This window comes from Scomber japonicus, chromosome 23, assembly GCF_027409825.1.
Source record: "Scomber japonicus isolate fScoJap1 chromosome 23, fScoJap1.pri, whole genome shotgun sequence".
Lineage (NCBI taxonomy): Eukaryota > Metazoa > Chordata > Actinopteri > Scombriformes > Scombridae > Scomber > Scomber japonicus.
In genome coordinates this window covers 8051269-8077585 of record NC_070600.1, presented here as the reverse complement: position 1 = coordinate 8077585, position 26317 = coordinate 8051269, and the positions used below count along the sequence as shown (strand labels likewise).

The following is a 26317-nucleotide window of genomic DNA, read 5'->3' as shown; positions in this document are numbered from 1 at the left end:
AATGTTATTTTAGCAGGTTTCTAACCTTAGCCAACAAAGGTTGATTGGAAATAGGCCTAAATGAATTCTGCTCAAATAACTGAGTATATTAATAATACTGAATAGCCTTTTATTTTCAGTTAACATAAACATACTTTTTCAAGAAACTGTCCCATTTACTTTGGGACTATGACCTTAGTGTCAGCTTTACTGTTTTTTGTTGAAACTATTTCCTCAGTAAAGATAACCAGGTTTTTGTTATGATGTGGGTTACCTTTTAACCTACTTTAGTATTTATGTCAAATGTGCTATTCAAATTCCAACCTAGTTTTACATTATCTTTCTGCACAATAGAAGTGAATGAAACACGTGATATATTATTTTCAGTCCTATTTTTCAGATGCTGTATAGACCTGTGAGAACCTGACAGTGATGGTGGGTGTGTGTTAAAGTCATCACTCTTCTACCCTTTGCCCCAGATACAAATAGCCTACTTTTCAGTGTTTCATTGTCACTGGACTACTAACTGACTGGACCATGTCTCGGGCTGCGGAGAGACTCAAGCTGCTGATCAATCATCTTGATCGACCACCCGCTGTGATCGTATCCTTTTATTCAGCTATGATATGTTAGTAACAGCCCTTCCTGACAGGGCGGAAAAAGCTGATCCGCTTGCCGAGCACTGCGCACCGAGCGGCGCGCACCTCGGCTAGGCCAGGCCGGGGTCCTGCGGAGGACAACAGGCCTCATGCAGGATAATGTAGGCGACTGTTAGCAATATTGTTTATTAATGCATAAGTTACACATTTCTTATTGCACTTACTTAAGTATGGAAACCGAGAACGACCCTGCTTGCACTTATGTTTGTTAGTTTTATTATGTTTATAAACGGTAATAACGGCATTAAAATAATAATTAGCATGATAACAGCACTGATATATTCTGAATTATTTGTGACAGTAATGGGTCTCTAAATGTGTTTATTTACTATTTAGGGGAAAAGGCTGTTAAATAAATAATATCCCAGCAAGCTGCAAGTCTGGCCTGCTTGTTTTTATGTCAAATGAAAGTTTAATACATGCAAATGTTAAATGTATATTTGATTTTAACCAGTTAATTAAGTTGATTTGAACACTTTCTGTGTCAGCATTAAAGCAAGTTTGACTTGAAGTTCAGCTGATGTTGAATCTACACTGACATGAACAAAGCTGCCTATCAGTGGTGGAAAGTAATTGAGTACAAAGATGGTCTATGGTTTATAAGATGGTCATATGTAAAATCGTGTGTAAAGTGTTTAAAGTGACTAGATATCAGAAAGAATTACACTGTTGAAATGTAGTAGAAAATGAAAATACTAATACTGTATATAACAATCTCAAAGGAGCTATAATGAGCATAACAGGTACTTTTTATGTTGGGTACATTGTCTTTCTAAAACTTCTATACATTAACCTAAGTTGTTTGACATATGGAGTGGTTTTATAGTTGGGTTGGGTTTTGTTTCCACTTTTACTTTAACAGACCACTGTGAAGTAGACTTTGGAAGAAGACAGTGTAAAAGTTATATCATGCTGTAAATGGGCTTGTTAAGGCTATTTGTTGGATTTTGGATGAAACATGGACGAGTAATGAATCTCACAGTTCAGATCTACTCATGGATGATGCCAAAACCTCAAGAGAGATGTGATCATATCATCAACATCTCATTCAGCATCTGTTTCTAAGACATGTTCTAACCCTCACCCAAACCCTCCTTGACTACTTTCCTTCAGGGGGCCTCACCAACATCTGCCCAAACCTTCACCCACAGTCACCCACATAAACTGAGGTAAGAACAAACCCTGAAATCTAGTTGACTTTGTGATTTAAACACATGTTGCAGCCTCAACAGCAGCCTCAGTCTAAAGGTTCGCTTATGCAAAGCTGTGCAATCAGTGTTTATCTTTCCTCTTTGACACAGTTTCGTCAGTACAGCCTCAGGTCACGTCCCTTATTGCCCCACTTTCCTGCTGTCTGTTGTACGTGTGCATCTGTGTGTTAGCAGCTGAGGGCGCATTCAGTTTCATGAATTCAGACGACATCAACAAAACCTTTAAGATTGTTTAAAGGCACCATTAAAGTCTCACATGTCCTTCTTATAATCACCAGCAGAGGGTAGCGACTGTTTTTTTTTCTTACTCATCCAAATATCCAATATGACTTGAATGCAACACTCACAAACACACCATCTATCAATCATTTCCTTTCTACAGCAGCTTTTCTTTCCTACTAAAGATCAAAGCAAATAAAATGTGGTGATACTGTTGTGTGTTTTTCTTGGTAGATACTCTTTCGATAATGACCTGCTGACCCCGGACCAGAGGCTCTTCTACGAAAAAAATGGCTTCATTCTCATCAAGAATCTGGTGTCTGAGGAGGACGTCAACATGTTTAGGTGAGATTAGAAACTGTGACGACTGAGAAGATTATTTTTCTTTTACCCCAAAAACACTGTTAATAACTGAGATCAGAATTTCCATATTACTACTTTTGTATCTTTGTATCAAAATGACTCTTAAAAAGTAAACCCAGGACTCCAGTGAACTTTTGTAAAGCCTTGCAGATGGATGTGTATATATTGGTTTTACACAGAGTGTCTTACAGTTCTGAGATGCTGAATGTGATCCATGTATGTTCTTCAGGAAGGAGTTTGAACGGATCTGTCGCCAGGAGGTGAAGGTTCCCGGTCTGGTGGTGATGAGGGACGTGGCGATCTCGAAGTCAGAGTTTGTTCAAGATCAGAAGGCGGTCTCCAAGCTGCAGGACTTCCAGGAGGATAGTGAACTGTTCCGGTACTGCACCTTACCAGAGGTACAACAAGACACACAAGTCACTTATTTCACTCTGCAGGCTTCTTCTTATCAATTTATTTAAGTCAGGATCATAAACATGGAGATTAATACATTTCTACAAAGCTCTCCAAGCCACAAAAGTTTAATAATAACAATCCTAAAGGAAACTACGCCCATATTTAAACATCATACCCACCAGGTGTGGTTAACCATCCAAACTGGCCAGGCTGATAAACATCCCAAAGCAATGAACAATTCAATAAAGACAAAAACAGTAATACAAAAGATAATACATCAATATATCGAACATACATCTAAGATATAAACATTATATCAGATTCATCCTCCCATATATCAGAATCTATATCATTTAAGTTCGAAAATATATTGTTTTAAGTTAGAAGGAAGAGAGATGAAAGAGGAAATCTTACATTTCTCCTCTTAAAGTATAAAAAGTTATCTAGATCAGAAAGTAACACAGCTGTTAGATTTATAAAATTTTACTCTTTTGTCTGTGTGTGAGGGTCTAGAAATATACAAAATATGTATGTATGTGTGTGAGAGAGACCTTTATTTATTATTTTATAGAAAATGTTTGATCTAATACTCTTGATTCAGACCTCTAGGTGATAGTCAGGACAGTGAAAATAGGGTATAAAAATCACCTCATCTTCTTTAAGATTTAAATAAATTGTAATTATAGCTTTGAGTAAGTGTGCAGGTGTTAATTTCTTTCATTGATGCTGTTTTCTGATGACCTTGAGTCTGTGTGATGTGTGTATAATTACTCTCCTTTAAACCAGAATGACCTCTCCTAAGATTTAATATCTGAAAAGCTGCTTAATCCTAAACACTGATAAACTGATTCTATGTCAGATCCTGAAGTATGTGGAGTGTTTCACCGGACCCAACATCATGGCCATGCACACCATGCTCATCAACAAACCTCCTGATGCAGGTATGAATCAATTACAAAGACAAGATAAAAAAACACACAATAGTTTTTCTTTCCTTTTTTAAACCAGGTTCACCTGTTATGAGATTTCTTGTGTTCTCGTGCTGTTGCAGGTAAGAAGACTTCCCGTCACCCGATGCACCAGGATCTGCATTACTTCCCGTTCCGACCGGCTGACCGGATCGTCTGCTCATGGACGGCCATGGAGAAAGTGAACAGACAGAACGGTTGCTTGGTCGTCCTGCCGGGAACACACACCGGCACGCTGCAGGAGCACGACTACCCAGAGTGGGAGGTATGAACACACACACACACGAAAACCCTGCAATGAGTTATACACACATGAGACCTGCCTCACCACTGTGTGTGTGTCTTTCAGGGAGGGGTGAACAAGATGTACCATGGAGTGCGTGGCTACGACCCACAGCATCCCAGAGTGCACCTGGAGATGGAGAAAGGCGACACTGTCTTCTTCCACCCGCTGCTGATCCACGGCTCCGGCATGAACCAGACGCAGGGCTTCCGCAAGGTACTACGTCACCCAGAATCCACCTGGTGTAGCTGCAAACTCAGAAAGACTTTTTTTAATATAGTTACAAAAATCTGATCTGATCTTAAGTAGCTTCCCTGGTTAGAAGAACTCACCAGACTCACTTGTGTGTGTGTGTGTGTGTGTGCGTGTGTGTGTGTGTGTGTGTGTTTTCCAGGCCATCTCCTGCCACTACGCAGCAGGTGATTGTTATTACATCGACGTGAAGGGAACCACGCAGGAAAATATCGAGAAGGAGGTGAACGAGATTGCAACCAAGAAATACAACGTAGGCAACGAAATTACCTTCATGGTGAGACATTTAATCTCATTCACTGTTTTAAACCTCCTCTATTACAGTTACATCACTCTATTAATACAGATGATGTAGAGAAGACTTGTTGTAGTTGTAGTTGCAAGCCTGTAGCCTAATTTAGCAGAAAGGGAGCAGCATGTGACTTCAGTGTTGATACATGCCATTATTATACATAGAACTGAAACTCAAGCAAAGCGATACATGATGATGTCATCAGGGTTATTTTCTCAACTTAGGTTTTGACTTAAAATTTGTAACAGAAAGCCAGAATTACAAAGTAGTGGAGTTGCTGGATATGAAAGAAGAGAGCATTTAGGAAGCATGGATCGTCTACAGAAAGATGCTGTTGAGTTGCATTATGGGAAATGTAAGACGCAGTTGGTTTTTTTTGGAGCTTGAACTCTACTTAAAGGATCACTCAAATCAGGACCATCTTGGCTTCTGCTGCTTCCATTTTCACCATTCCTGTTTAAAATGTGTGTCTGGCAGGTTTATGAACTTAACTGCTGGAATACCCATTTAATGCAAATTGAATGGAAAGGACTAAAATAAATGTGCAATTGATAGAACTTTTACTGAAAGGCTGCCATTGGCTCCACATGTCAGCCAACTGACTGCTGGGAAAGCTTTAGGATATAAAGTAGCGCACGGATTAAAAATTAAATTAAATGATCGGTTTTAATGTGAATGAACTGACCCTTTAACTCTGCTTCCTCTGCAGGATACCTGGGCTTTCCGAGGTCGCCTGGTGCAAGGAGAGAGGATTTCAATGTGAGGGTTAGACAGACGTACTTAAAGACCTTTACATCACTGCTAATCCCTGAGATGAAATGAGAGCAGGTTGATTCAGTGACTGGGTACGAAGCAACAGGGCATTTACATCAGCATAGACAACTTTTCAGTCTTCTTTTAATTAAAGAGAGTACAGAAAAAAAGATATTGTCATCTAATTGTTTGTATCCTATAATCCCTAAGTGTCTTTCATAGTGGAAGAATGTAATATCTAGATTACTCACATGCTTTTTACTATTTTCACACATTGGGAGCTGTCTGTCTGTCTGTGGTAGGATGTATCAAGGAGAAGGACATAGAGATGAGAAAGTAACAGTGTGTTATAAATATAATACAGAGCATGTTCTGACACTACCTCCACACTTTACAACACAGAATGCAGTTAAAATCACATTTAACCTTGATGAAAAGGGATATCGACTGCACAGATAGACATAGGCTTTAAAAAGATGATTTGTGGTACGTTGATTTAAAAAAAAAAAGAAGAGTATTTTTATACAGTGAAAGAGAGAGTTCGAGTGGATGGAGAGATTTTAATGAAAGTGGTATTAAGGATTAACTGTAGCACTTAATTTTAATACACTAACAGAGGCCTTGAATGCATATTGCCTTATAACTGTATCAAAGTGTTAATCTTCTTGTGTCTGTTGATATGATTTTAAGTGTTGGATGATGATGATGATGAGTGAATGGATGCTGTTTTTGTTTATGAGGATTTTGTTCTGATAAAAATTGAATAGCAATAAACTCAGAAATGACTTCTGTGATCATGAGTTTTGTTTTTTATTTCCTTTCAACCCTCAGACATAGAAACAAACACACCTGTCACATGACCTGTAATATAATGATGACCTAACATGTGATAACTGTCAGTGATGTTACTAGTCATGGCAAGAAAGCTCACTACATAGTTAAGAGTCAGTAATAAGTAATGAACTGGTCTACATGAGAGTGAGGTATCTTCATCTTCATCATCAGTTTATGGATGTATTTACTTACTGCTGACTTTATCAAAAGTTCACTTTCTATGTCAAAGTCCTTATGATGCTATGTGAAAGGGTACAATTATGTAATCAGAGGGAACAACCCCAAAACAGGAGGAATTATGGGTAGAAAGATCATCTTGGAAAGCTGAACAAAAATGTTGTCACGGCAGATAAGAATGTTAGAGTCTGATTTGTTTTGTATCTCTCGCTAACAGAATAATATCAGTCGTGGCTTCAACCATAATTAGACTCGAAATTGGGCAAAATCAAGCTGAACAAACATATGAAGTGAAACTTGGAAGTTATTAGTTTCTCAGTCTTTGGCCATCTGAATTTGCCTTCCACACATGGCACAGTATTTTACAGTGGCTTTGGCTCCGTTTCCACATTGCAGAACTATCACGCCAAGAGCCAAACTGCCTCGCTAAAATGTGAACTTTTATACTGAAAATACTGTTTAGTACAAACACTGAGTCACATGCTCAGTCCTGACGATACAAACACCTGATATTGGCACAACTTTTGAGTACTTCACATGTGTTTTGTGAGCATTTCTCCATATTTTAACATTTCCCTGGTGAACAATAACAATTTTATGACTTCTTATTTCATCACTACTGGAATACATGTTAAATGTAGAAATGTGGAAATAAAAAAAGTACATTTTGAACTTTAACTGACAAACAATCACAACAATAGAATACAATAGTGTCAATTATTTATAGTATTACTTAGCTTACTGTATTTTAGATGATTAAACTGACAGGTAAATGGAATATCTAAAGTTTGGTGTTTCAAATATGGACTGCTGCATAAATTGCAATATTGCTTCCATTACTAATTTGCATGATCTTGAGGAAATGAACACTGCAGACTGGTTTAATTAGAATAGACTCCTACTTGATGGTTTTATATAGAATAAACGTTTTATTTTAAAATGATTAAAATTAAAAAATAATTCAAAATCAGCAAAACACATATTAAATATTGTAATGCTCTAATAAACCTCTGTGATGCATTACATAGAAAATACAATACAGTATATCAGTATAGCATTTTGTATTTGTTATTATTATATAATCATTATTATTACTGAACCAGAAATTGTAAAATACTGGTTAAATCATTCACACCTCATTGGATTTGACTCACACTGACTGACATTCTAACATGTTGGTTTCAAAGGGTACAATCTGTTTTCAGATGGAGGTCCGGCTATTTCCTGGCTCCCCTCACTGGAACCTTCCAAAAAAACACTTACCCCTGCAGTGTGTATGTGGGTGTATTGAAACAGCATCTTTGTTCAAATCCAGAGGGAAGCCCAGCTCTTAGATTCATGCAGAAATGCAGGAGGTTCATTCACATGCAGGAGAGACTTTGTTAGAGATGAAGGTGGTAAACCACTGTTCATCTCCTGAAGTACACATAGAAACATATGACACATACACTTACTGCAGCTCAAATGCAAAGACACAATTAAAGACTGACCACAAGACGTTTTAGCAGAAGCAGACACAAGGACACATATGCACACACAGCAAATAGTTTCTCTCTTTCTCTGTCTCACACACACACACACACACACACACATCTAACTGCAGGCTCATTCACTTCTAAATGTTTCCCAGACTTCAGATCCGCTGTCCCTTTTCTGAGTCGTCACTCTGCCCAGTTTCCTTCAGAAGCAGAGAAAACACATTTCACATTTCACTACCTCACATATAAAGGACAAACCAGCAGCGACTGATGTACTTCACATCTCTCAGTTCGGGGAAAGCTCGTCACATATAGTTCAGCAGCTTGCAGCATGTTGTAGAATTAAACACAGGTTAGTGGGATAAAGTATGTATGCTATAAACCCTGAGATCATTCATACTTGTAACGGTAATGAATGGGTCCAGTACAGGGACAAGATGTTCAGACCTGCACACATTATGCCTGCAAGGGAAATATATGCCATTCAGTAAATAAAGACAAGTAACAATGCACAATAGAGTGTGTTATAAAGCCAATGAAAGGTATCCCCGTGTTAAATTCTGTGTTATGTAATAGGGTTTGGGGTTGGGAGTATTTTCCAACATCTTGACAATATAAATGAAGTTACAAAGTTTTTCTTGTTTGTCTTTTCAGGGGATTTAGATTTGGTTTGAGTCTCCAAACTATAACCTGACCTACTTACCTCACTTTGTACCAGCTCAAGCTACATGAACTTTGGCAAGCAAACTCAATTGTGCCCATTACACAAAGAAAACATTCAAAACACTCTAAAAACATAACATAGAAAGCTGTATGAACCTTATTCATCTATAGAGACCAAAAGGGCCATTGACCTCTTGGGTGATAATTGATTGGCTGGCTGTGTGCTCTCATTCGTGTCAACTCATTTGCAATAATCACACACCTTACGTGCCATGATTTGAAAACATGTAAGCAAAGTTATGCATCTGAAAGCTGCATCCCAGCATTCAAAGTCACAGTGACTGACCTCAGAGGAGGCACACTTACAGCTCAAAGCATATTACATAACATTTTAAATTGTCCTTGTTGCCCTCGCTTTGAAAAACTACTCCAATTTAAGTGATTAAGTGCAGTTTGTGGCCCTATCTGCTCGTGCAGTCACCAACCTGTTTCCTCAGGTAAGGTTTTATCCTGACTTCCCTTTTCACTTTCTCAGAGTTAGAAATAGAGGCACAAAATCTTCATTGCTGACACTGCTTTCTTGTGGCAGGCAGAATCTTAACTCTGAAGAAACTTCTGAAGGCTTAGGAAAAAAAGAAGTTGTTTATACTGTAATTCAATCAAATTTCTGAATGTTTAAAGCTGATCAAATCTGATCTGATCTTTTATATGAATAATGGATAAGATGATTAGGTATAATGTGCAAAAGGTCGCTCTTAGTGATGAAGCCAGTGAAAATGATCACCTGACTCAGCAGTTCTCCTCAGCCTGTCCTCCCGAGAAAACAGTACATGTTGTAAATTCAGTCGCCGACAACCTGTAGTTACATTTGAGTGACAAACACTAGACACCATCTAGCAGTCATAGTAATTATGACCTGCAGCAGTGGCGGCGAGTCGGGACAGTTTTATATAAAGAGTTTACATTTGCCACGATGATAAAGGTTGCCTAACTTTAAGGCCACCCCCCACTTTCCTTCATTAACACACACAATGGTCCCACTGCTGAGGCTCAGACTGACCTAAGTGATCATTTTAACTTACACCAAAATCTTCCCCTGACCCTAATCAAGTGTTTGTTTTTTGATGGTCACACCATAAACATCATTATTGATGTTATTGATTTGTAATTGGTTTTGGATTACTGCCGATATTAATTCTTTAATTTTCTATAACGCTTAATCTTTTAGGGGGTCACAGGGATGCTGGAACCAATCTCGGCTGACATTGGGCTAGAGGCCAGGTACACGCTGGACAAGTCACCAGTCCGTCACAGGGATAACATATATAGAGACAGACAACCATTCACACTCACATTCACACCTACAGGCAATTTAGACTCATCAGTTAACCTAACCTGGATGTTTTTTGGTACCCCGAAAGAGCCCATACAGGCATGGGAAGAACATACAAACTCCACACACAAGGGCCACAGCCTTCTGGTGGGTTCAAACCTAGAACCATGACCTCCCTATTGCTGCCTTTATCAGCAATAGGGAGGTCATGGTTCAATCAACCAATATAGTATTTTAATTATGAGGAGCTTTATAGCATCTTTAAGCTCATTCTTTCACTTGGTTCACTTTCATAGCTCTCATAAGCTTTGACTACCTGTCCACCACTAACCACTGGCAGATTTAGCAACTACCTGGAAAACACAGCGTAGCATTTGGCAGCTAAAGAGCCAAATATTTCCTTTAGGAGTTAGCGCAGACCAAAAAGAATTTAAAAGGGGAGTGAATATTGTGCTAACATTTGTGAGTTGGCAAAAAACATGATTCCAGTTACGTGCTAAAATCCTGCAGGGGGAGATGGAGCCAACCATTGGGTGACATTGGGTGAAAGGCCAATAGTTCAGATGGTTAGATCCGTCCTGTGGGTTCATCCATAGATATATGTTTATAAGTCTATGGGTTCATCATTGACACAAAAGATACTATAAGATAGCAGTAAGTGCATCAAGGAACTTCTTAAAACACTGTTCTGGCATCAAGTCATAGGATTTCTGGCTATCACAGTTTGAGTCTTTTTTTAACTGGGTACCATTTGAGGCCGCCCACATGGAAGTACACAGTGATTGATAGATTTTTGACTGTTCTCTACCTTTATTTCTACCTTTATTTCACCTCACACCATCACTCCTCCTCCTCCTCACTTTCTTCTTCTTTTCCCTCGGGCCATAGAAATTCCAGTAGCTCTCTCTTTCCTGTGACTTTCCCTCTTTTCTCCTCCCTCTTTGCCATTTCCACCTTCCTCCCTTCCCTCCCTCATCTTACTCTCGTCTCTCGGTTCAGTTGAGGTAGGTGTGCAGTTTAGTCCACTAGAGTTCTTGCTTTTCTCTCTCAAGATGTCCTGGACTCAAGTCGTCGTGTTCTCTTTGCTCACCACCCTCCTCATCCTCACCAGTGAGTACCTTGCTTGGATGTGGAGGAAGGGGAAAGGCACGGGGGGTTATTTCTAGATACAACCTTAAATGACATGAAGATACAGAAGATTGAATAGGTTTGAGGGTTCTAAGCACTGATACGTGTTGTCATCTTTAATATTGGGAAGACTATTTCATAAATCTGGTGGTATTTTGCTTCCCATTGACCTTAAACCTGTTGTCATAATTGAGTTTACTTGTAATTTACTCTAATTTATTAATATAGTATTCATTTAAGGGCTGATCAGGGTCAGTGTGAATCAAATTGTAAAAGTTGGTGTTTTCCAATACAAATGTTTGTTGCACCACATGTTGACAGTTGACAGGATGAAGTTTAAGTTACACTTTCTGGGATATATCGCAGAAAGTAAGGAAAGTAGGTAGAGTATGTTTGCTGCAATTTCGTCTTTCAGAGAATCTTAAACTCACAGGCTCGGTTTTCATTACGAGATACAAGTCTGGTGTACATCTGCTGAGAATCCACTTACATATATGTAAACCATGTTTCTGTTTCGGGTGTGGCATAGATAGTGGTGATAATGAGCAATATCAATCTAAATTGGCATACCACAGTGGGTAAAGTGACATTCAGTATCTGATTCTTAGTCATTTTGAAATGCATGGCTGTGGCTGTAGTAATCCTGCTTTAATCTTTAATTTGTTTTTTCCATTACCACACCCAGAATGTGGAACAGTTTGCCCCTTTTTATCAGATCCTCCCCATCTATTACCACTTTTAAATCCCAGCTAGCCTCTTTCTTCATTATTTCAATAATGGCCATTTTAATTGTGTCTTTTAAAGTTATTGATATATTTTTGATTTGATTTAATTGTATTTTAAATTTGTCTTTAAGGCACTTTGGTCAACACATGTTCTATAAATAAACTTGACATCAAGAATTTGTAAAGTGAAAATAATGGCCTTCAAAACCTTCCGTATATTTGACACAACATAGGTCCCTTGCTATCTGGGAATCAATCTCTGTAGTTTCAGCCATCATGTCTTGTTTCTTTTGTTTTTACTTTTGTTTCTTTTGTCTTATAGCCAAGACATCATTTCTAAATTTTAATATTTAGCACTGTCTTTTAAAGGATTATAAGTCTTTTTTAATCCTGGATATCTTGTGATGAGGTTTGGGGTCAGTTCTTTAGTTTCTTTAGTTCTTCAGTTCATTAGTTATCGTCAATGGCTAAAGAGAGAAAAGCAAACCTTGCAGTAAACTAAATCTAATTTCTCCTTTAATTCTCAGTTTCCACCGTGGTAGACAGTGCAGCAGTACGGGACGACTCAAAAGAAACTGATTCTAAAGGTGATACTTGTCCAACACTTTTAACTAATTCACATAACTTTTGCTTCACATGTCCTCTGTATATAACCTCCATCTTCTGACGTGACCTTTAGGGGCAGCAAGGCGTGTGTTCATGCCTGAGTCAGATGCCTCTAACTTCTTCAAACGCCGCAGTCGGCGCTCACCCGGATACTTTGCAGAGCTCCAAGGTAAGCTGTCCAACATTTGTCTAACATTTAACCATAAGCATTTAAATGCAGAGATAATCTTTGAATAGAGGGGTTGCCTGTCATCTCTGCTGGTAGAAAACAAGCAGGAGCATGAGTGAAGAGGTTGGTTTGTGGTTTGGACATGAGGGAGATGTGTTTTTTAAATTAATATTTGGTGTTACGTAAGGTTTATTTACTCAAACTGTGCTAAATCATTTATGTGGCCACATTGTGGGCAGAGATAAATATGTCAGGCATGGCCACCTGTAGAGCTTGTGTATGTTTGTTAAAGGGAATGTTTAGTTTACTGGTTTGTAGTTGGACTCTGAGGATGATATGATTTGAGGTTTTGACTGCAAGCTTTGAAGGTTTAACAGAGAAAAAGAGACAGAGAAGACTGAAAACTGAAGCAGGTGTTGATCTATAGAACAGCCCTTAAGTGCAAGTCTGAGAGACACACACTCAAGAGCTGGAGGCTGCAGAAGGAGTCACAGGGTAGTATGGAGCAGGCTCTCCCTCTCTGTTTCTCGGTACAATAAGCTCATTCTTTCACTGCCAGCATCAGTGCGATACACAAAGCCAAAAACACCTCAAACCAAATGAAAAAACCCTAAAATGCAGTTTATCATCACAAAATAGTTCTTCAGTAGCTAAGCACAGGATTCATGCTGACATGGAAGCATGAAATGGCTTGCTAACAACTGCAATTTGCATTGTTTCACCAAAGCACATCATTGTTAATTCACCTGTTTTCTGTTGGAAAATGCTGGAAAACCTACCAGAGAAGTTGTTGCGTGACGTCAAGAGACAGGTTGTGGGTCATTTCACCTTGCCACCCACCAGAATACCAAATGGGGCCTGAGCTCCAGAACAAACAGGTCCACATTCTTGGAAAATTGGAAAACATAAAACACTTAGAAGGTTGATCATGTCCCTTGACAGCCTGTTTAGTGAGAACCTGAACCTGAGGGGACAGCTTTTTTGTGAGCGTGTGTTTGTGCGTATAACAGACTTTGATTTGTTTTTGCGAGTTAAGTGATGCAAAGGAAGCTAAGGGTTGGAATACGAGGCTCAGGGGCTCCATTATCATAGTTACAGCCTTAGTCTGCACTCTCAAAATCCAACTGGAACTCATTTGGGTTGATAGAATCGTTTTAATACTATTTAGCAAAACAGCGCTTCTCTTTGTAATACAATTTTTCGAACAGACACACAAATCAGGTACATGGAATATCCCCAACAGATGTTGAATGATTACATAACCCAGTGAGAGTTCAGCGCTGTTGTCTTAGCCATAGTTGTCTTTTTCCAGACTTCTGATGAATTTCCCTTCGTATCTCTTTTTACGTAGGTCAAGGACGGGTGGTAGAGAAAGGAAAAAAGGATGTAATTCTTTACACACTCCAGAAACAAGATTAGGTCTTATGTTAACAATTTAGAATAGGCTAATGAGAAAATAAACTGATTTAGACCTATTTCAGATGCTGTGTCTGAGAGCACTTTTTAAAAACTTTAAACACTGCATTAGCTTAGTGCCATAGCGGATGAATACATAGAGTATATGAGGGGTTCAGGTCATTGGTTAAAAACTAAAAATAGAATCATTATAAGAGGTTTTCTGAAGATAAAACCGACAAGCCAACCGTCTAAAGTGGAGGTTGGTTTGATCAATTGGGTGTTCAACCATTCCTTTTACTTTGCATGCAGACATTAAAAGAATCAGCATTAGCAATACGAAAAATAGCAATAAAAGTTGTTGAAAAACTATATTTTGGGGCTTATATCACCTCCTGTGCAGTTACATTTTAGATTAAAATTATGCTTTGTGCAGCTTTAATGACCAATCAAGAAAATCTGAGAAAATTTGGAAATAACTGGGACCTGTTTGGAGGGAAGTATTTCACCTGTGAAGTTTTAATGTGAGGGCGCATGAATTAAAGTTACGATGTGAGCCACATATTATTCACAGCTCAGCTCTGAATAATTGGCCCATTTGGAAGGAAACTACATTTGCAGAGCAGATGCAGGTCTGTGTGTTTACACAAATCCTGTGATGTAATTCCCACAGCTTTTTGTTGTTACATGAGAGACTTAAAGAAAAACACAGACTGAATAGTAATGTCTAAAGTATACAGTGGCTGCCCTGTGCCTGCCTGGGTGGGGATGTTTGGTTTTGTACAGTGAGGGAGCAAGAGGGAGGTGTAGGTGTTACCACAAATTTTCTAATACATTACAGTAAGTGGTATGGGTTACCCTCATGTATTTGTTTTAACACCTCCTATACCCAAATGTTAATCTAATTATGTATTTATGAGGTGCTAATGGAACCTTGGTTGTAATTATCAACATTTTATTTAAAACATTTATCAAATGTTGTGGTACATTTTGTCCCATAGTATTAAGATATAGTATTAAAGAAATTATTAAGATCTAATGGTTCTAAATCTGCCATCAGATGTTACATTATTGATGATCCTATTGATGAAGTTTTTGATATCTAATTCAAATTTACATACCAATAATTTGCTACAATTTAACGGATTGAGTTCCACAGAAAAAGTTGTCAAATTTGCATTGGTGACATTTTCATTTTCATGCATGAAAAGTAAGAGGAAAGGATGGTTTAAGAATTTTTAGAAAGAACAGAAGTGGCTCCACGTGCTTCTTCTGTAAGTGAGTTTACTATCACGAAGAGCGTTTAAGCAGACAAAATGATTGGCTTACACTTCAGTTCTGTTTTCTCTACTTCTCTCCACAGCTGAGCAGAGGGTGAGGATGTCACACAATGAGCGGAGGAGGGAGTACAATGAGGAGCAAAGGAACGAGTTCGAGAACTACGTTGAGGAGGAGCGTGATGGTATGACCCGAACTCAGCAAATTTTGGTTCCACGTTGAAGTCCCCCTCCAATCATAAATGTGTTTTTCTTCTTGTCAACTGACAGTCATGTTTGAGCTTCAATATGAGGAAGGATCTCTGTGGCAAGCGAGCTTTCCTTAAATGAATATGCTATCCCTCAAGTGTAATGTGGAAACTCGAAGCCTCTAGCGCACAAACACTGAGAATGGACCTTACACTGAAGTGGGAGATATCAGCAGTAGACATATTTACATATTCACAAGGTGGCAGAGGTGCAAATTAGTTCCAACTTCAGTGAAACAATAGAAAAATAGTCCTCCATCAATAATCATTCCCAGAGAGCTGGAAATACATCAATAAGTGTTTCTAAAAATCAATCCTCAGTCACTGAATGAAACAGAAACTTTGTATTGGCACCTTTGTGTTGTGTCATGTTGTTTTCTTGTGCGGGCTAACCTTTGTTAATCCTTACAGAAAACACATTCAGGGAACACAGAGTTTTAGTTTTGGATCTTGGACGAACGTCTCGACACACACGAGCAACTAGGCCACAGCAGAGTGCCTGAGACTCCACACCAATTCAAAGTGTCCATTTGTGGCTGAACCCAAGCTGACAATCATCCCTGCGGTTGTCTGTCCAGTGTGATATAGTTGCAGTTTCTAAACTAAGAACTACTCATCATAAATATATGTGACTGGGTTTTATATGTTGGATTCACAGTGTATTGTGTGGTTTGGGTCAACCAAAACTTTTTTTTTTTTCATAAACTGGCAGATTGGTCAATTTAAATCAGAATATAAAATCTATAAACATATATTTTTCATAAGTCCCTGTATTTAATGGTCACCGTCTTTCTGTCAGGAGAAAAAGGCAACAAACAAACAAGAGATATTAATATTGGATGCAACTGCTAGCATGGAGGCTCGGCAGCCATTTTGTTATTAGCTAGTTCACTGATACACCTGTAGATGGTTCCACCAAGAGGGAGATATTTAAATAATGTCTTATCTCCTCTGACATGGAATTACATTAATGTGAGTGACATGAGCATTTTTTCTACTTGTCCATTTGTAATTATGGTCTGTCAATATGACGTGTACAAAGCGTCGCTAACGCTACAACGTACACTTAGCTAAATGATAAGACACTAACAATATTACCCAAAATATGTACGGATAATTTATCGAGAATTGGTTGTTTATGGATTCAGTTACATTTGACTTAATTTATCTTTTTTTTTTTTAATCCACAGAGCAACATGAAAGATCGAGGGAGGTGAACGAGCAGTATCGAGAGTATAACTACGACGGTCTCTATCCACGCCAACACTGGTTCCACTGAGCATGCTCTGTTGTGTTGAAGGACGGGCTAATGTTACGGCGCCTCTCATTTAAGCAGTACATTGATACTGCAATCACCTTTCCTCCGTGCCAAAGGGGATTTTTGTTAGCCATTGTTAGCAGCGAGTGCTAAGTTATCTGTATTTTTCCTATCCATTTTAACCCACAAAATATGTTTTCTTCTATTTCAATTTTTTATGAAATGATATGGCAATGTCTCCATGTTAAAATGTAAAGTGTATTCAACAGTTTTTGTACTGTATCTTCATAATAAATGGAGGTTATATGTTTAGCATGCTTGTTTCTACCGCCTTTTACATGTACATACAAGTTATATATTAATGTTAGCCTGAGGCATTAGCCACAATAAGTCTTTTACATCAGAATTTAATTGTTCTTGACAGACAGGAGTTGTAGCTTTATTCTGAACCAAGAAACTGACTATGTGTCTCTAATTCAAAATGTCAAATAAAGATGAATTTCCTGATTCCGAGGCCACTGATGTGTCTTAGCTGCGTCTGGTATTTGGAGTATTTAAAAGGGAGGGAGGCGGTGTGGAATAAAAGAGAGGATGAGGTGAACTGCAGAAGTCATCAGGCTGAAATGAATTCCACATTCCAGAGTGGAAATATTAGACTCAAACTATAGCAAAGGAGAAAGAGGGTCGAGAGAGTGGGGGAAAAGAACGCAGAAATTGGATAAGGAGCAAAAATTAAACCCTTCAAAATGATGTGGCATAGCGCTCTGTACTTTCTAATCACACAGCTTCAGATCCAAAAGCCTTATTTTATCTCTATACTATGATTCTACTTCAGATTTTTTCTATTTGTTGCCATATGTGGACTGGCTCAGAGACTTGAGCAAGAGCCACCTGGCCACAACAGTCACCACACCAACACATGGAGTGTGTTAAAGAGGATGTTTGTCCTGACACTGGAGACTGGTTCAATTCCCTTCAACCAAATTCCCTTCTGTTAGAAAAATACAACAAACAGTAATGACCTTCTAACAAGCAATAATATACCCATCATTTTTATACAGTCATAAATCATCTGTAAGGTTCTACTAGAATTTTGTACTTTGGTGGTACAACAGCAACCTGTCTCCACATATTTCTATCTTCATATCCAATTACATGTGGTTAGATGTAGAGCAAATAAATAGGTTTAAAGTTGAGATCATTCTGCTGCATGGATGTCTATTATGATCAATATACTCCCTTAGTTAAAACTCAGCCTGTTTTTAATATGCTCTACATTTCATGGATGTAGAAATAACTCTCCTCTCCTCATCACAATCATTTCTGCCTGTTAGACTGCTGAACTTGGAAGATTTTGACAACAGAGATGATTTAAGAATAAAGCAAAAGATTTAAGGCACTTTAATGATTTAAGTATGAAGACTGACAGCTCCATACTTTAAAAAAGTGACATGCCTTTAATTAAATGTAATCCAAGATCACATAGCCAACATGTCCTTGGATTCAATGCTGAACTCATTTTAACTTCTTACCATTAATTAGTGGCACTGTCTTCTGTCAGCAGTGGTGCGTACATACCACAGCTCATCCTAACCACCAACCAGTTGTTCCATTTATTCCATAGAAACCAGAAACAAATCATATGCTGCATGACAGAATAGACAGTAAGAGTAAGTTCATAAATTATACTTTTTCCCCCATAGTTAATTAGGAATGTTCATAATGATGAACACGTTTTTCATACTGTGAATGTAATGAGAGAGGTTTAATCTTTTTTTTAAACTGATTTTATGTATAAAAGCTTGATTCACAATTTTTCAAGTCTGTCCTAAAATAGTGCCCAAATGAACAGACACATTTTTCAAACTCCAAAGTCCTCGTTCTGTGAAAAAATGTGTTTATTTGAAGCTAATATAAGGATTAAACCATCCAAATCAGTCAAATTAATTTGTTGCAGTTTTGCATTGCAGCTCAGCAGGGAAAACACTGTCCAAGGAAACATACAGAGGGATTTTTTACTTGAAAAACTAACTGGTAGATATACACTTTATGAGCACATGAAGATCTAATAGTTAGTATCAACAGGAGAAAAGATTACAGCAAGTAAAACGGTTTCAGTATTCATCTGGGCACCTTATAATTGTTTTAGGATAGACTTGAAAAATTACGAATCTGTCCTTTAAGCTCATCTCTAAATGGATTACTACTGAGTCACAAAATGTGAGAAATGACCTGATGTTGATATTTTAAGAACACTTTTGCCATCATACTATCAGTGTAATTTATATGTATATTTATGTCTGGAACTTACAGACACATTTTAATCTTATTCATTCTTTCCAGATCTGTACCAAACTTCAGTGCACATAGCTTTCATCATGTATATGTTTAATAGTGTCAAGCAGAGTGGAAACAGACATTTCACACAAAAGGTTACAAATGATTACTTTAATTTCAGCATATGTGATATAATTATACAGTCAAGTATCCATAATTAATAAAAAAAGAAACAATATCTACATTTAAAAACATAATTCATGCTGCAGCCACGACCAGCAGTGTGCAGCTGTGACTGATGGAGGCATCATCAAGGTGCTTTTATTTGCTGTTGAGGAACTTGCCGTGCTCCTCTCCTCGAGTCAGCAGCAGCTCTCCTCCGATCTTGGGTCCTCTTTTCTCCTGCGATAAATCAAAAAAGACAAACATCAACTCTGTTGTCTTTCATAAACGGTAAAATGTAAAAAGAAATGTGTTCAGAGAGAAAAAACTGTGTAACAGAGAGACATTTTACCTTAAGCATTCCATCACGCTCCCATTTAAACAGACCACAGTTACTGAAAAGGTAAAAGAAGATGAACGATTAATACAGTAATACTTCTTTGTACACATGTTGGACTTCAACTAAGCATTTAATGACAATTAAACGTTTACTGTCTGTTTTCTGACTTCCATAGAGAATTAATCAAATTCTCCTAATCTTTCCTGTCTAGATCAAAGTAAAGATGAAATGAAAAATGCCTATTTATCCCTTTCAGATCATACCCCAGGTCATATTGTGCAACTATGTAACAATACATGCCAAAAAAAAAAAAAAAATACATTTCCTTGAATTCCTATAGCAAAATCGAATCATATTTTCCTCCAAGTTTAATATGACATCCACCTATCAATCTTCAAACTTTTAGTGGCACAGATTCCGTAGGACACGTCCATGTTTATGCCTGTCTAACCTGTTTCACTTGGAAATACATCGGAAGTTAGATACTCTAACAAGAGCACGAGTCACAGTCTCACCTGCAGTGTTTGTTTGGTAGTCTGTCCAGAGCGATGGCTCTCTGTCCACACGGACATTTAAAGAAACGCTTCATGGCGTCGTGCCAGTGCAGGCTGTGATTCTCCTCCACGCAGCGATCCGCCGGCTTAAAGTAAGTGTAACCACACTGGAAGCAAGAGAACATGGGAAACACCGGCTTACTTTTCAAACTTTCTGAGAGACAGTCAGGGGCTACAAACCATCTCCACAACGCTGTTATTATTTATCTTAATAGTTATTTTATCCCAAATAAGGGCTCATTTAAGTTAAACAGGTTGTACCTTTTTACAGGAGACAGCACGACACTTCATCTCTCTGATGTCCCTCATCTTATCCTCCATCTGCTCCTTCTTCACCAGAACAGCAAAGTAGCGCTCCTGCATCTGGTACTCCGCCTGAGAGAGGTGAGATTTAGAAAACAACTTCTTTAACTCACACAAACCAAGAGAGGAAATCACATCAGACTTATATCTGCTGTATGAACATATGGTGCCAGTATCTACTCATCATACCGCCTGTAGGACAACTCCATGGCGAGATTTGGCGTTGAGGATCTTCTGAAACTCCTCCGACTGGATGTATCGGAGCTGATCTCGCTTCTTCTTCTGAGCCGGCTCCTCCTCCTCATTACTGGATGATTCTCCTGCACAGGTGATAAAAAGTGATGATTTTATGTAGGATTTACCGCAAGTACATGCAGAATTTGAAAATGTACTAGTCAAAACCAAGCCTGCAAATATCTTTCACATTTGGATTTTCACACTTGAACTGCAACCAATAAAATATCAACATTTATGGTTCAGCTGCTACAGAAATGATCACTTTAAATCTTAAAATTAATTATTACTGCTAAAAGAGAACAATTTGTAAACTGGTGGAGACTATGTTGTCATTTCATTCTAAGAAAAGGAAAATTGAATTAAAAAAGTGTGTGTACCGTTTGGTGAGGTCAGATTCTTCTCCACCCGGGTGATGATCTCATTCTCGTTACTCCTCTTCCTCTTCACTGCGTTGGGGTCTTCTTTTTGAAGCCCCGCCCCTTTGGCTCTCAGCTTCTTCAGAGCAGACAGCTTGGCAGCTGATAGGCTGAGAGCGCTGCGGGCGGGTGCTGAAGGCGGGCTGTTGTCAAAGAACAGGATGTCTTCACCCTCTGAGAAGCCTCGGCCCAGGGTGGGAGCGTGGGGAGCTGCGGGGCTTTGGGTGGCCTTGGGGACCTCGGAGGCGGCTTTCGGGGACATCAGACCCTCTCGGCCCGATACGGACGATGACGACGACCCGGCTGAGCTCTGCAGCGTTTTCCTCTGGATCTCCCCCGCTCTCTTCCTACGGCTCTCCAGAAGCTCCCGCTGCCTCTGCTTCTGCTGCTTCAGCAGGTCTGACGCTGAGATGGACTGAACCGGAGCTCCAGACACATCTTTGGGGACTGAGGACGAACAAGGTCAGTAAAAACACTGTAAGCTGTAAACACACCAGTCAATATGGTAAAATTACAAAGCAGATATGAACATATTTTTAGTCATAGTCAAATGTTTTATTACAAGATTTTAATTGTAATTATTCTAATCTTCAAAATAAATGTTTCTGTAGCAGTGACTTCATCCACAACTCTTTAACTGAACACTGATTGTTTGATATTGAACTTAAACTCTAAACCAGCAGGTCAGAGGCTAAGATGGACTGAAATAGAGGCCCAACTGCAACTTTGGACACTGAGGATGGACAACAGGTAAATGAAAACAAAAAACACTTGCACACCAAGTTACTAATCTAGGAATATATAAATATTACTATATAGGTGCTGAGAGGCTCAAAAGTTAACAAGAGGCTATTTTTAGTCTTTTGAAAGTAATTTATTAAAAGGTTTGGATTGTAATTAGACCATAAAGCACTCAAGGGTGATGTCATATTACTGTGTACTTTACCTGTTTGCTTATCCTGAGCCAGGTGTCTCTTGAGCTGCAGAGCACCAGGTGTTGGCATCGTCAACAAGCTCTTGAATTCATTTGAACAACCTGAAACGTCTCCGGACTGCATGACTAAAAGATACACAATGAAACCAAATCAGAAAAATGTGCTAGTAATTCATTTTAGTGAACTGAAGATGATGCTAGAAATGAGTATATGAAAGCAAGTTGAGAGAAAGTGAGTTCTGCACAATGAACCCTTGGTGATTCACAGTTAAGATTAATATCACAGTAAGAAAAGACAAAAAGAATATGTAAAAGCATCAGTTCTTACCCAGCTTCTTGGCCTGATTGACATGCTGAGCTGAGCCTTTGACAAAAAGCTTATCCAGAGTCTTCTGTGTGGGTTTGTTCGGTTTGGCTGCCGTTCTGCAACACGCAGACACACACACACACACACACACACACACACACACACACACACACACACACACACACACACACACACACACACCTGTTACTGAAAAATGTCAAGCGGCTTTGGTTGTGCCTGGTCCCACACTGCATTCCTGGCTTTGTAAGATGCTGTTAGCTCACACAAACTGACTTCAATGCACACTTTTCAGCCAGAATCCAAATGGGACAGTGTTGTGAGCTCAGTACACATGACTGTCTGTTAAAGTGTCTCTTTATGATACAGAGTTTATTACCATTTTCAGATCCTACATTATACCACCTATATCACCTTACTATAAACAAGTAATATGATGAGAAGTATGTCTAAATGATGCATTAGTGAGAACGTGCACTCACAGTGATGCGGCGCAGGCAGCTGATGACACGCCTCCGTAGTAGAAGCCGTCCTGACACAGGCGCCCCCTCAGACCGGCTCCGGCGCCGCCCTTCCCCTTCACTTTGTTGGGAGCTTTTCCGGAGTACGTCGACTGCAGCTCGGCCCTCTGGGAGCTCATCTTCTTATACTGGGCTTTGATGTGATACTGGCAGAACTGGCACTCGAACTGCAGACGGGGGAATAACGGGAGTAAATATTTACAAATGGAGCTAAATATAAGAGGGGAAGAGGTGTTACAAGGAGAGGACGGACTCACCATGTTTACGATCTGAGAGCAGGGATCCCCGTTCTTCTTCATGGCCTTGCAGGTGCTGAAGTCCTGAGCTTCACCCAACACCAGCACCTTCTGTGGGTGATCCACCGTCAGGCTGACCTGCACGCATTCAACACAAGTGATGCTTAACTAAAACACAAAGTATAAATACAGTGCAGTCATTTCTGACCGTTACGCTTTTTATTGTGTTTATTTTATAGGTTTATATTGTTGTTGTTAACTGATTACAGCTACTCTAGAGTGGGAATTTGCATGTTTTTTTTATTTTATAACACCCTAAAAATGTGAATTTTGAGAGATTACAAAACTGCGGCAAATAATTATTTCCATCTATTATTTATTTGGTCTATACAATGTCAGCGAAAAGTGAAAAAATGCTTGTTATCATTTCCCACCAATTCTGAGTTAATTAGAATATAGTTTAGCTAATTATTGGAGAGTATCAAATTCATATTGGAAGACTAAACACTGTGTGTGCAAACTGTGACAGTAATAGAAATTAATGTTCTATCCCTATTTCCGGAAATTAGGTGCTTTGAACTCTATGTGCCCTCTTTGGGTGGTGAGTGTGTGTGTGTGTGTGTGTGTGTGTGTGTGTGGTTTGCAGTTGTAACCAGTTTTCTTTGGCCTTCCTCACCACACTCCTCTCCTAAACACTTCACTTTGTCATGCAACAGTCTGTTTTCTGCTTTAACTGGCAGACGCTTCAGCTGCCAAACCAGTCAATAAAAAAAAACTCACAAAAAAACAACAAATTAACTTTTCAATATAAACTAAGTTATCACTTCACCACTCATAAAAACTATAGTCTGTGTCACTGCAGTCTTTTAATATCTTAAAGTTTATATTTAAGCAAAAGTAAAAAAAAAAAAAAAAAAAAAAAAAGACTTCTTACAAAACAACTGAGGTCATTTTTCTGATGTTTAAAGCTACAGCGCACAAACTGAAATGAATCATTGCAAATTCTTTATTCTTCCTCTGCTGGATCTATTTTCTTACTTCTAGTTTTTTCCATGACTTCAAAAACTAGAGGCAGGTGATGGTACCTAAAGATGAAATGTCTGGAGGCTGTTTTAGTGCAAACTTCAGCTTGTATCTGACACATTAATAAACTGTGAGACACAAGCTCAGAATCACTTGAAAATCCAATGTCATGTAATTCAGATTCAGCCAGTAGACAGTAATGAATTGAATGTTAAGATGTGCAGACTGTGTGCTCACCCCGTCATATCCATCTTTCTGTTTCATGGGGTTCGGGTTGAGGAGTCCGATGACTGTGCCGGGCTCCGTCTTCCAGTGCTCTTTGTGGACTTCCCCGAACAGAAGGAGCGATACGTACACTTCCAGGTTATGGAGGTCGTTCAGCTTCCAGATGCTGAAGGTTTTACCCTGCGTGGTGGAAGAGCTTAAGTCAGCAATCACAGTGTTTCTGTTTTATAAGATTTGGGTAAATAAGGAGCAATGAAAGCATCAATAGACTTACGCTGCTGTTACTTTGAGGCGTGGCCTTGTTCACCAGCACGGCGAACGTCACCCAGTCGACGTCCTCCAGCTTCTCCCGAGTCAAACGCTCCGGCACCTGCGACAGACGGATCATGCGCCGGTCGGCCATCTTGCGGTCCATCTCGCAGGAGGAAACTCTCGGTTTTCTAAAAACAAGAAGAAGAAAACTCAGATTCAGATGGAAACGCTTGATAGAAGAACTTGGATTTGTGCGTCAAATTCATTCATCTTCAGTATTCTGACCTGAGCCTCAGCCCGGAGTATTTCTCAACAGCTACGTCTTTAGGAAGAGGAGGAAGAGGGGAAGGTTTAGGTTGTCCTGCTGATGCAGCTGGTCTGCTCTGAGCTGCTGGAGGGGAACGCAGAGGAGGACTGGTGACCTTGCTGGTGCTCTCTACTGGCTGGAAGGAGCTGCCTAGCTTTATCTCCACCAGTGGTCCTCTGTCTTCTGATGAGTAAACAGTGAGGAAAACACTCTCAGATAAATGTACATGAGGCATTTTAAACATGAATGTAGTGTTGATTTCAAATATGCAATGGGCCGCAAAACTATAGGAGAACAATTGCTGTTATTTGGTGTAAGTTGTACCTGGTGATGTGCTGGGTTTGGGTTGGTGAGCCACTCTGGATTTAGATTTGAAGGAGTCAGCGAAGCTCAGCTGAGCAGAGAAATCAGAGGACTCCTGGAGCTTCACGCTGCCTCCTCTGACTGGAGTGGATGAAGATGCTGTGAGAGAAAAAGGAAGCAGATTGTCTTTGTCTTTAGAGACTGCTTCTGCACTTAATTGTAAAATAAAGCAGCAAAACTGTCCACTTTTGTAAGCCAAGCAAAAGTAGTACCTGCTTGTGTCTTTGTCTTCTGTACAGTAGCAGCTGGTTTAGCTGGAGTCTTTTTGGAGAGTGGCTTTTGGGAAGGTGTTGGTTTTGGGGTCGCTGGTTTGGGACCAGTAGAGCTCCCTGCGGTTCTGACTGTAGAAGATGAGGTGGGAACTTTCTGGCTCGCCTCCAGCTGCTGCTGCAACCGCTGCATCTGCTCCTGCATCCGCTTCAACTCCTCTGAAGACACGAGGATGTGGTGATGAACAACACAAGTAACTTTTAACTGAGCTGAATTACACTTTACATCAACTAGAAGTAGATTAAAAGTCAAACTGCTGCAGCACAAACCTTGTAAATCTTCCTTGGACTTGTTCAAACTCTCACAGGCTTCTCCTCCGCTTTCTTTTTCTTGAGCGTCTCTTTCTTCATTTTCAATGTCGTCTACGTCCCCAAAAAGCTCCAACAATTCGTCTTCTGTCTTCCCCACATCTTGTTCTTCCTCCTCGGCTTCCTCTTTGTATTCTTCCTCTTCATCATTGTCAAACAGGTCGTCCAAGTCGTCTGCCTGCTGCTGACCGTCCTGTTCCTCTCCGACGTCCTCGCTCTCAGCCAGCAGGGATGTCAAAATGTCCAAATCATCTTCACCTGGACAGAAAAGACATGTCTTATGTCTTGAGCTACTAATAAAGTTGTACTCTTGAGTGTTTTAAATCCAATATTACTGTACTTACTGTCCATTTTAGAGATGTAAACAGTGAGGCAGATTTCGGATGAGCTGGTGACCTACAGAAAGGCAGACACTTACTGTTAATAACATTTGAGAATAAAGGAAAGCTGGATCCACATGCCTGACCTGCTTTCTCTGTAGAAAAAACTAAAAAACCTTTTCAATATAATTCAATATTTCAAATTTCGCTGAACAGTCTGATTCAGTCTCAGTCTTAGAGTTTCGCTGACACACAATAAAGATTAAACAGCCCAAAAT

General features: G+C 39.3%; 3 protein-coding genes across 3 annotated transcripts; 2 read left to right on the top strand and 1 right to left on the bottom strand.

Annotated features, from left to right (window-relative positions):
* Positions 1-430: 430 nt before the first annotated feature.
* On the top strand, positions 431-6175 carry phyh (phytanoyl-CoA 2-hydroxylase). The gene is made up of 9 exons (XM_053313878.1): positions 431-582; positions 1752-1807; positions 2303-2413; positions 2661-2829; positions 3687-3768; positions 3879-4060; positions 4145-4294; positions 4473-4607; positions 5332-6175. The coding sequence occupies exons 1-9, from the start codon at positions 517-519 to the stop codon at positions 5383-5385; spliced, it is 1005 nt and encodes a 334-aa protein (XP_053169853.1). The 5' UTR covers positions 431-516; the 3' UTR covers positions 5386-6175.
* A 4684-nt stretch (positions 6176-10859) lies between these two features.
* On the top strand, positions 10860-16687 carry ucmaa (upper zone of growth plate and cartilage matrix associated a). The gene is made up of 5 exons (XM_053314014.1): positions 10860-10970; positions 12241-12300; positions 12393-12488; positions 15247-15345; positions 16599-16687. The coding sequence occupies exons 1-5, from the start codon at positions 10913-10915 to the stop codon at positions 16685-16687; spliced, it is 402 nt and encodes a 133-aa protein (XP_053169989.1). The 5' UTR covers positions 10860-10912.
* Positions 16688-19213: 2526 nt separating this feature from the next.
* mcm10 (minichromosome maintenance 10 replication initiation factor) lies at positions 19214-26094 on the bottom strand. Its single transcript, XM_053313961.1, has 17 exons — positions 26064-26094; positions 25681-25977; positions 25354-25569; positions 25103-25240; positions 24757-24961; positions 24494-24659; positions 24232-24399; positions 22993-23109; positions 22697-22902; positions 22218-22312; positions 21902-22015; positions 20917-21402; positions 20492-20622; positions 20261-20374; positions 19961-20106; positions 19458-19500; positions 19214-19345 (listed from the first exon to the last, which is right to left on the bottom strand). The coding sequence occupies exons 1-17, from the start codon at positions 26068-26070 to the stop codon at positions 19265-19267; spliced, it is 2730 nt and encodes a 909-aa protein (XP_053169936.1). The 5' UTR covers positions 26071-26094; the 3' UTR covers positions 19214-19264.
* Positions 26095-26317: the final 223 nt, after the last annotated feature.

Excerpts from the sequence above, each read along its gene's own strand:
- phyh (XM_053313878.1), top strand. The coding sequence starts at position 517 with ATGTCTCGGGCTGCGGAGAGACTCAAGCTGCTGATCAATCATCTTGAT. Across the intron at positions 2,414-2,660 it reads GAGGACGTCAACATGTTTAG|GAAGGAGTTTGAACGGATCT; the intron begins GTGAGATTAGAA and ends TATGTTCTTCAG. Across the intron at positions 2,830-3,686 it reads GGTACTGCACCTTACCAGAG|ATCCTGAAGTATGTGGAGTG; the intron begins GTACAACAAGAC and ends ATTCTATGTCAG.
- ucmaa (XM_053314014.1), top strand. The coding sequence starts at position 10,913 with ATGTCCTGGACTCAAGTCGTCGTGTTCTCTTTGCTCACCACCCTCCTC. Across the intron at positions 12,301-12,392 it reads AAAAGAAACTGATTCTAAAG|GGGCAGCAAGGCGTGTGTTC; the intron begins GTGATACTTGTC and ends CGTGACCTTTAG. Across the intron at positions 12,489-15,246 it reads ATACTTTGCAGAGCTCCAAG|CTGAGCAGAGGGTGAGGATG; the intron begins GTAAGCTGTCCA and ends TTCTCTCCACAG.
- mcm10 (XM_053313961.1), bottom strand. Across the intron at positions 24,400-24,493 it reads CGCCTCAAAGTAACAGCAGC|GGTAAAACCTTCAGCATCTG; the intron begins GTAAGTCTATTG and ends TCCACCACGCAG. Across the intron at positions 22,016-22,217 it reads CAATCAGGCCAAGAAGCTGG|TCATGCAGTCCGGAGACGTT; the intron begins GTAAGAACTGAT and ends TGTATCTTTTAG.